This window comes from Sander lucioperca, chromosome 16 (genome assembly GCF_008315115.2).
Source record: "Sander lucioperca isolate FBNREF2018 chromosome 16, SLUC_FBN_1.2, whole genome shotgun sequence".
NCBI classification, from domain to species: Eukaryota; Metazoa; Chordata; class Actinopteri; order Perciformes; family Percidae; genus Sander; species Sander lucioperca.
In genome coordinates this window covers 3,488,777-3,499,724 of record NC_050188.1, presented here as the reverse complement: position 1 = coordinate 3,499,724, position 10,948 = coordinate 3,488,777, and the positions used below count along the sequence as shown (strand labels likewise).

Here is a 10,948-nt window from a genome sequence, read left to right as displayed (position 1 = left end):
GAAGGAATACTGTAGATGTGAAGGAGGAGGGGCGAGTGGGGGGGCCGAGGTAATGGTGCTGATCTCAGGGCCAAAAGACTAATTGAGGGCCCGGGGATCATTGGAGCTAACATGGCAGTGTTTGATTATCTCCAAACAAATAGAGCTAAAAAATACACGTGGGTGTTTCTTGTTTCAGAGAGAATCACAGTGATGTGTCGTGGGGAGTGCCACCTAATCTCATATCAGTGAAGACACTGAGCTTTTGCTTTGATTATTAGCAGTGGATCATTGGCTTTGTTGTTCAATTATTTTTATTTATGTGACGGACAGAGGGCGTCGAATGCTGTACAGATTGTAGGACCCCTTGAGACACTAGCGATATTGGGCTTTATAAATAAAAATGGTCTTGACTTGATATGTTTGTTTGAAGCTAGGCCAGAGTGAGTGACAATCCAATAAAGGCTAATAATTACATGAATGAGCAGAATAAAACTTTATTGATGTCCAAGTCTGGCCTATTCCGATTTAGTGGGTGTTTGCACTAATAAAGCTTATTACCGTGGGCTGTAAGCACCTTTTGTTTCCTTGTGAAAATGTGACTGGCATATTAAAGCAAAACTAGGTCTCTGTGCTGAATAACAGCCACTGGAGCCACAGGTGACAATTTACAAGAACATGGTAAATGGTCAAATGTGTGACAGCACCACAAGTTAACAACCTCGCTAACCTTAGCTAACATTCGCCACTGTTATACCAGACCAAGACAGGCTGTAGCAGCAGACACCAGTGAGTGTTTTCAACTGAGAAATTATGTATTTATTGCTTATGAATTCAACATTTAATTTGTAAATATATATATTGTCAAATATGGAAGGACATGGTGTAGCTGCTCCGATTTAAGTTTTTTCTTTATTCTTATATTTGTCTTACATGCAGACACCAAAGCTATGCTACATGTCAGACAATGAAGCATTGGCCTTTACACGGCGTCTCTTCACTTTCAATACGTGGATGAATTAAAATTGTGTGTCCCTAACTAACTTTGCTAGACTACTTCCAATGGGTGTAGGTTGTTGTGACCCAGACAATAACTGCTAAAGTACATGCTAGACAACAGATGGCTTACTTCAAACGATTTCACTTTATCTCATCCTGGAGGGTACTCAGCATGTCCTGGTGTACCACACCGCTCATATCAAACAATTATATTTCTATACTTTATTAGCTTTACCATGGCTTAATTAGTGGCATAGGAGACGCTACACATGTCAAAAAGACCTTCAATCATTTTGGTGTCACTGATCATATTACCTTGGAACATAGCTAACAGTACAGTTATATATATATATATATATATATATATATATATATATATATGACAAACAGGCTCCACACTCTCTCATTAAAGTATACTACTTCATAACAAATGTAATGCGTGATGTAAATAACCATAAAGACACATAAACGGGCAGGAAACCAATATTTATTTACCATTATCAACTTTACAATAAAACCAGTAACATCTGTCAACATTAGCAAAATAAAGAACAGAAATCAATCCAATGTATTTACAGAGACAAAGCAGATTCAGGCTCACATACGACAGATAAACAACTCTGCTTCATATCAAACCGCAACAGTGAACATAGCAAGCTTAAGTGTTCTTTTTTTCATAGTAAGGTAAAAATCAAAGTTGTCTATTTTTTTCTTTTTTCTTTAAACAAACAGGTAATAGCTTCTCTGAATCTTTAAGATGGTTCTCTATAATACACCACAAAATACTTCAAATTTGGGTTAAAATATAGGAATGTAAAAAGTTGGCGAGTCTCTTAAATTTCTGATTTCATTTTTTTTTTTGTTTTTTTTTTGTTGTTGCTCTATTCAACAGTCATTTCAAGTGGTGATGGTGTCCTAGTATCTTATCTAGCTGCATTCCTTCAGCAAGGAGGCATCTTTGATCTGCAGATTTTTAGGGAAAAAGATGCTTTGACTCCTTCCTTCTCCATCCATCCTTCACCCGTCTATACTTCATGGTGTCATTAGCTCGCGTTCTAGCCATTAAAATCCAATTTCCACATAGCGACCAACCCACAGCCTAAAACTCAGTCCAGGTCCAGATGTTGAGCAGTAACCAGGGAGGTGATCTAGTGAATCTAGTCGTCTTGTTATCATGACGAAAAGTGGCACGTCGAAGGAGTCTCTCACATACATGTGTATATATTTACATATACATATATCCATATACATATGTATACATATACACATATATATATAAATATATATATATACTCTTAAATTTTCTCTTTCTCTCTCTCTCTCTCTCTCTCTCTCTCTCTCTCTTGAAAAACAGTTCACCCAGTTCATTGTGAGCTAAAGGTACAATCACTCTTTCTTTTCAGAGGGAGCGGGGGTCGAGCTGCTCTCCTCTGTTGGTTTCGTGGCCTCGGGGGCTGGGGCAGCTGCCTCCTTGGCCTCCTCCTTGGGGGCCTCCTCTTTAGCCGGAGCCTCCTCTGCCTTTGGGGCCTCGGCCGCAGGCTCAGCGGCAGCCTCCTCCTTCACCTCCTCCTTCTTCTCCTCTGCGGGAGCAGCGGCTCCGTTCTCGGCTGGCTTCTCCTCAGAGGGGGTGGCGGCGGCGGAGGCGGCGGCCACGTCCTCTTTCACAGCCTCGGTCTTCTTGCTCTTCTTCAGATTCAGTTTGAAGTTGAAGGACTTCTTCAGGGAGAACTTCTTCTTCTTCTTCTTGGGGGTCTCCTTAGCCGCAGCCTCGCCTTCGGGTTTGGCTGCCTCTCCGTCCGCAGCAGGCGCCGGCTCAATAGCGTCGCCTCCTGCGCCGGCTTCAGGTTCCTTGGCTGCTTCGGCTGAGCCATTGGTGGCGGCAGCATCCCCATCAGGCTTTGTGGAAACATCACCATTGGTTTTCACATGTCCATTCTCCTGAAAAAAAAAATAAAAATAAATAAGTCCTCTGTTTCTAAAGCTTCACCTTCTGACACAGAAAATTATGTTTACATAAAAAAAAATAATTAGAAAAAGCCTCTCTGTACTGCGATTTTAGAAGTCCATTTCTCATTTCTTTTCAGAGCATCGTCGTGCTCATCCATTAACCACCGTCTCGCCTGGCTCAGAGGCGACGCCTTGCAGTACCCTAATGAGGCGATAGGCGGCGGTAGCGCCTCACAGACCGCCTGAGGTACCAGACAGACATCGGCTCAACAAAGACAAGACTAGAGTCCATCGATGGAAGAATTGAAACACTTCCAATTAATGTTTATCAAAAATAACTATCCTAAAATGTAAACTGCTCAATAAATGCAATGAATACTAAAGTAAAGTAGATGTGTGTCACACAACGTGTAATTAATATGTCATTTTAATTTACATTAAGATCCAATAATGGTCTTAAGTATCAAATGTATGATTAAATGTAATTCATTTCACTGATTTCACATTTTGGAAAGTCCCAATTTGCAAAATGGGTGTCCAGACATATGGGGGTTTTAATCAGGGAGGAGTAGCCTAGTGCCTACGTGCGCTCGAGCTCCCCCCTCCCCCTTTAATGCCTGGCACTATCAAACACGTTGTGCGGATTTTGGGTTAGACCTCAGTCACAAATATTCGCAAACATACTCAACATACTTAAAACTCAAATTATCAACCGAGATAGCCTAAATAACAACACGCTAGCTAGCTGATTTTGGGGTGCTCTGTGACCAACCCATCAGCAGCCCCACCTGACTTGCCCAAAATGTCCTCACATTCAAGTTTCGTCAATTCAACGTCGACTAAATTTGCTAAACTAGTGTTTTCGTGTGAGAAATTAAACTTTTATTAACGTCTACGTATCTCCTCCATTAAAAAACACAGTAATAACGGCCCGGGTAACTGTAATTACCTGTCCGTTGGTTTTGACAGCTGCACCATCAGCGGCAGCAGCGTTTGCCTCCGCGGCCACATCTCCCTTGGATGCCTGAGATCCCATTGTCTTCGGTGAGTTTCGGAGTTTTCTAAAGCAAATTAAAAAGAAAAACTAAAAAAGAGTGGTTTTAAGTTAATCCAACCCCAGGGCGAGTTACGTATCCAGCGGTGAAACGATGAAAAGTGTGGGTTTTTCTTCAGCTACTTCCTCTCGGTTGCTACTGTGCTCGGACTTGTCACCCCGCTAGAGAGAGACCCTCTAAACTCAACACTGGTTGAGCGCAACGCTTCAACATACAGCAGGTTCAAGGCGCCACCCGTGGGCGGGACCTGCTGAGATCTGACCAATCATCTTACAGTCTAAGGGCAAGTCTAGCCAGCTCTGGCCAATCACCTCTGACTCTCTAATTGGCCCCGCCCCACAGGAGGACCCCCGGCATTGAAATTAATTTAGTTCAGCTGAATTCAGTGTTTTATAGATTTGTAAAGTAAAAAAAACAACAACACTGACATGGCATCAAGATAAAAGATCAACATTTTAATTTCCATGAAATCATTTTCTCTCCTTTTATAAGTGTGTATGTTATTGTGTGTGTTCATTTACTTCTTACAATGATGGTTGAGCATTCAGTCAAAGTTGAGGAATGTTTACTGAACTCAGGACATCTTGCTGGTAGTAAGGCAAGGAGGAGGACTTCTTACTTTATTGTCTATTATTACAGCATTTTCATGTGTGTGGGTATGTGTGTCAAGTGCCTAGGTCATAGACTGTAAAAATAAGGCTTATAGACAAGGACCTTAGTTTCCCCACTACACTCATCCTTATCCAGGTAAGATAAGCAGATACAGATTGCATGATTATAACAGGTGTACATGGGGTCTTTGTTTAGTCTTTTGACTAAAGTTGATAAGTTGATGTAAACATAACAAACATGTAATAGGAAATAATGAGTTCTATTGACTCTGGTAACTCTATTCACTGTAGCTATTTGCTTACATAGCATCCAGATTGGCTGATACCTTGTGATAAACAAATGACAAGGCTTCAACTAACAGTTATTTTCGTTACTAAATTGATCTGTAGGTTATTGTCTGGATTAATCGATTACTTTTGCCAGAATGTTTTCAGAGCTCAAGTTGACCAATCACTCAATCAGCTGGTGGTTTCAGTTCTTGTTTTCCCTGATTGTCTTAGCTTATGGCATGAAGTAATGCACTCCACTGCAACAGTTTCACTTTTGTGTATTTCTTAAGCAAGCAGGGAAGTTTGAGAGTGTGTCTTTTGGTTTCAGTATCACTAAAGATACTCACAGATCTTAAATTAGAATCTGATTCAGCACATAGTTTTCAGTTTCAGTAAAGTCTAATACAACAGGTGTTTCCAGAAGCATATTTTAGTCAGATAGCTGTATAGCCATCATTTGTTGACCTGTTATGACATGACAAGACAATGTTTAGTTAATGACATAGGCACGCATAACATGTGTTTTATCTGTCCTACCAATACATACACTTCTCTGGAAACAAAACACCTATACAACTCAACGTGCGACCAATTTTCATTAGCTGTAGCTGGCCGGTTAGCACAGCAGTAATGCAAAATAAATGAATTATGATGGTCATGAGATCGTGGTTACAGTCTCTCAGAAATTAGTGCAACATTTGTGACGGATGGCATGAAACAGGGCAAGAATTGTGGCAAAATGTACAGGTGAAAAGCTCAGTAAGAAGAGAGATGTGAATTTTAAATGTTATTTAAGAGTTTCTTGCATCTATCTCTCCAGCACACCCTTCTCCTCTCTGTCTATCAGTCCAGCAGTAGGAGCAGCTGAATAGTAAAATGGACCTACTTTTGTCATACAATGGTCAATAAGGGTTTAATCTATTGTTCAATGTTGTGCTCTCATTGTGGGCATGGGGACATGGCGATGTGACCGGAGAACAGGATCAGCGTCGGGACTAACAGCATGTCATGCTGTCTCCTCATCGCTCCATGACTAGATGTGTTGTTCACTTCCGCTTGTCAACAACTTACCAGGAGCAAAATATGTCAATGTGATGATCATGCACATTCCACCTGATCATTTTCTCCCACACACATTCCTCGCAACAGCTGTTAAAGCTACAAATCTCAGTTATGGGAGGAAAAGGCTTCAGTGTTCAATGTCACACATGATCTTTGCTGTGACCAATCAGCCTAATTGATTTTGCAAGACTTGGGATCATTGGAATGCATGTCAGCAGCCCGTCTTGATGCTAAAATCAACCTGCTCTCTTTGCACATGTAAGTTAATGCAGACACTGGTCACATTGCTCGATTATGAAAAAAAAAAATGTTTGCAATGCACTTTGGAGAGTTATGTATTTCACAGTCCATGCAAACAGTATGGGGAGTGGACATATGAACAAAGAATGGGAACATCTTAACACAACAACCATATATGATTGTTAAACATCTGATATCAAAATCATTGACATTAAAGGAATCATTTGTATAAGTTTTTTGCTTATTTGCGCTCTTACTGAGTGTCAGATGAGAAGCTCGATACTACTCTCATGTCTGTGCGCTACATTTTTAGCTTAGTTACCTTATAGCATGAAGACTAAAAGCAGGGGAAGATAGCTAGCCTGTCCCAAACTGTTGTCACAAAGCTGAAAGCACACTATTGTCTAAAATATTAGTATAAGCTGTAGCATTATATTTCCCTCAATTGGAACCAAACAGGCCCTAGACTAAAAATGTATACAACCTTATGTGGGTAGGGGTGTCATATTCTTGGCCAAAAAATACCTGGCAGGTGACTGTCCCGCCATTGTTATTTTGAACGAACATCCATGATCATTGTATTGATTTGTAAGTGGTTTTATTGCTGTTTTGCAGGGCTGGACTTTTATATGCATCCAAAAGTGATAAAACGTCAATCCAGCCCTATCTACTTTCCTTCCTGCGCTCGCTTCATAGCAGTCCCACTGAGAGGACAACCTTTTCCCCACACGTATCACGCTGTATCTATCTAGCCGGCCTTGTAAATGTCATAATAATGTGTCCACTGTGTACTGTGGAATGCCTGGCACGCAGGCCCTCCCGTCTCCTCAAGCCATCTTCTCCTGTGAATGGGCTTCTTCAGCCTGCTTGAGGTAACTCAGCCCTGGGGCAGAGGCAGCGAGAGAGACGCTATCATGGTTAACTTTTGCAGATGGAACTACATCAAGTGCCCCTTTCTTCTTCTTGTATGTAAAACCAGTCCCTGTGTGATTGTAATAGCAGGCAGTGCTGAGGGCAGTGACGTGGCGCAGGCTCATCGTCTTCTCATCACCGCACTTGACACTTTGCTCTATGTAATGTGTGTCTGTGTGTGTGTTTGCACATGTGCGTCTGTGTGTTATGTGCATATAAGGGAAGCATTGTCGAGGGACCAGAGAGCGTCAGGGGGTGAAAGGCACAGAGAAGCAATCCTTCACACATAGACACACATTATGCACCCAGCACATACAAAGCAAGGAGGGCATCAGCTGTGACAGAGTTCATGTAGATGGGACGGGGGTTGGAATGCAGAGACGAGGAGGCTTTCTGATCTGTATGATAGAGCTGAGGCCTTAGATGGAAAGAAAAGTGACAGTTGGGGAGAAAGAAGACAGCAGAGGTACTGTAGATGCAGTCACGTCATTGTTTGGATGTGATTGGCAACAGAATGACGTGCTGATAGCTGACCGATTGCACTAGGTGGGGCCAGGGGATGTGATAAGAGGTCATCAAACAATCGTTAAAACCCACCACCGCATAATCTTTATTATGGATGCATATTGGGATTGGGAGGAGGAGGGCAAGATGTAGGGAAAAAAATGGTCCGAGACCAGGGAAGATCCGTAAAGAAAGCTGGGAAAGCAAGAGGCATATTTAAGGATGGAAGGACAGGATTTCTTCTTAAGTTCCAACTACTAGCTAGTTTCAAACTAGCTATTTACTAAATCAGTTGCACCGTTAACAACATAAGGTATGTCTTAGAAAGTAACTACTTTAGTAATGTGTAAATCGATTTCCAGGACACGTCTATATTGCTGTCCAATCAAAAACATGCAACTATATTACAGTTTTTTTTCGAATGCTAAACGACCGTGGGCACAACTGAAGCCACATGTGCAAAACTCTAAGTACAGTCTGCACATCAGCAGTTCATGTGGACCAAACTCTAGTTAGTTTTTCATTGCTTGAACACAGTTTTCAAAACTCTACACACTTATCCCATGACTTTAACCACAACACTGTGGATCTACAGCACTTTGTTCAAATGCTAACACACTGCTGTCAAAACTGTTAACCACACATTCAAAACAGAATAGATTTCTGGTGCCTATCAAACACTTCTGATTGCAATTTTAGCTGAAAGCCTAAGCAGGTGTCTTGTTTTAGACTAGTTAGTGTTTTCCTAAACCCAACTGTCCTGTTCTTGTCCCACGTGTTACGTAAACGCACCTTTTTTAAGCCCACCCACGATCTTTCCCTAAAGCTAACTGCGTCAAAAGTGACGACAATAGTCCCGACCCAGCGTGTTTGGATAAAGTGCGTTTAGATAGACGCTAAAGGAGACTTTTAGCGTCGATAACAACGGCAAAGGCATCTGACCATGCGTCTGTATTTTACGCAATGGAAGTGAGAATGTCTTTGGCATATAAATGCAGAATCTGTAGGTAATGGGACTAGATTTTGGTACCGGAAGCATTCTGGTTTTTCATTTGTAGTCCGTTTGTAGCTCGAGTAGTATAATTGAACAATCACGTTTGAGGCGGGCTTTGGTTGCATGCAGGTAAACAGTCTGTGGAGAGCAAAAGAGGTGAATGCATTGGCTGAAATGCAATCTCATAACCTCACAATCAGCTCTGTGGAATCTGATCAAATTGTATGGTCAATTCATGTTGGCGGCTTCTAATAAACACCTATGTTACATTCATAAATTCTGACCTGAATATATGCTGACATATTTATCCATCGTATTCGAGTTGGATGAGATGGCTTACCAATCAAGGAGGTATTATCAGTGAGCCAACATATTCTGCCCCTGGCTACAAAGTTAATGGAAAGGAAAAGAACATTAGGATGAGGAAAAGGAATGAGAATGAGCATGATCACATTTTTCCCTGACCTGCTGTTTAGGTAGGTAAACAAGCAATGACATTTAACTTTTCTCTGAGGAAGTCACCTAACTCTCGTGGCTCTTTGTTTTACTGAGTCAAGGTGTGCCGCAGTGAGTAAGGTGCTTTCCAATCAGGCAGTGGTGTAATGGTAAATAAGAAGGTGGGGAAACTAAAAGTATGAGGTCATATTCACAAACATTCACCAATATGAAACAGATCAGTTCATAACATGACTTTGACACAGCATAGAATGATTTTTAATTGACAGTCCAGGCTTAAATGATGGACAAATATTATTCCGCAAATCAAAAGGTTCAGTTGAACGTACATGGTTCATGGTTTGCAAAACTAAAGCCTTGACATGAGCCTCCATTAAAGCTGTAAAGAGCAGATATCAGATTAGTCTCTCAGCCTGAACTCTCAGTCATTCACCACCAACCTCAAACGGCCGGAAAAGGATTATTAAGATCTTGTTACCTTATTGGAAGTCTAATTGAGCCAATCATACCCTTTAACTTTCTCCAATGCTTGCTGTCACTTTGTCACAGCACGCCAAACCGCTCGGCCTCAGGGGATAGTCCAAGTTGTCCCTGCCCCTTTGACCACCCTATGATCACAGGACTGGAGCCTGTCGCCTGAGGCTCATCATACAGAGGGCTTACTTCATCTCTGGATCACTGTTACCTGCCCCGTAGTCTATATCCATGACGTTCCACTCCCGGAATTGCTCCGTTGCCGATGGAAATTCTGCAAGGTAAATCAAGTCAGCTAGCTCGACTATCTGTCCAATCTGAGTTTTCTGTTGCACGGCTAAAAGGGGTATTTTGCAGCGCCACCGTTGCTCTGTCTGGCGCGTAGCGTTGCCCAAGTCGATTGTGATTGGTTTAACGAAATGCCAATAAACCAGAGTACGTTTTTCTCCCATCCCGGATTGTTGTGTGGACTAGCCAGACCCTCCTCCGCAGCCCTGTGGAGGTAGGTCTGACAATGCAAGACTAACTGCCCCGCAGCTTTCATCCTATAGTAGTCGTTATTTATTTTCTATTAGCTACCTCTTTTAAGTCAGAATGTAGTATGCAGTTGTATAATCCCAAATGCCACCTCCTGGATATTGGGCTGTGCGTGAGCTCTGTCTCCCAAAGGCTCTATTGTTCTGTGCTTCATCACCCTATGGATGAGCATCACAAGGTAGCACTGGCCGGGTAAAGACAGTGAAGGAAAGAGATAGAGAGGCCAAAGGGACAAAGTATTATGGGTACTAAAACAGCAGAAACTGAGCTGATTACTGAAGAGAATGTGCTGAAGTTAATTAATGCTATTTCTGGACGATGCCATCATAAACAAACAAGCAATTTAATGTTTAGATGATTAAGTCAAATCTTTTAAAAAGCATATACAGTCTCTGCCCTGGATTATAATCAGCCATTTTAATCAAAGCCAGCCTAGCTGCGGTCAATATCTCTTAAGTGCTCGCTCAATCGTATAAGCACTGATTGACAGACCTCGTGGAGGGACAATAGATAGCATATGGCTTAGCGTTTGAGCCGACAGATGTCCACGCTACACAAATAGAGAGCAGGAAAAAAAAGATAATCATGACTTTAGCTTTGAGCCAGAGTGGCCTGGGGTTAAAGGGGATAAGAGTTAGGGGGCAAAAAACAAGGTGCAAGGAAATGGGGAGGTGGAGTGTTGTAGTACACCAGTCTTAATAAAATAACAGCTAAGTAGGTCACATTAACATGTTGTCTGGAGTGACAAAGAAGCAGTTTGAATTTACAGTTACAGTGGTTTATTTCCCTAATTTTCTAGGATTGGGAGGTTTCAGTGTTGAAAGATAAATTGTACTAAAAAGTCCAATAAGCAGTTTCAGAGAAGTGTTTGGGACTTTCCATTTACAACTCAAATACTACTGCTGACC

General features: G+C 41.7%; 1 protein-coding gene across 1 annotated transcript; it reads right to left on the bottom strand.

Annotated features, from left to right (window-relative positions):
- Positions 1 to 1,445: 1,445 nt before the first annotated feature.
- marcksl1b (MARCKS-like 1b) lies at positions 1,446 to 4,182 on the bottom strand. Its single transcript, XM_031287196.2, has 2 exons — positions 3,875 to 4,182; positions 1,446 to 2,916 (listed from the first exon to the last, which is right to left on the bottom strand). The coding sequence occupies exons 1-2, from the start codon at positions 3,959 to 3,961 to the stop codon at positions 2,365 to 2,367; spliced, it is 639 nt and encodes a 212-aa protein (XP_031143056.1). The 5' UTR covers positions 3,962 to 4,182; the 3' UTR covers positions 1,446 to 2,364.
- Positions 4,183 to 10,948: the final 6,766 nt, after the last annotated feature.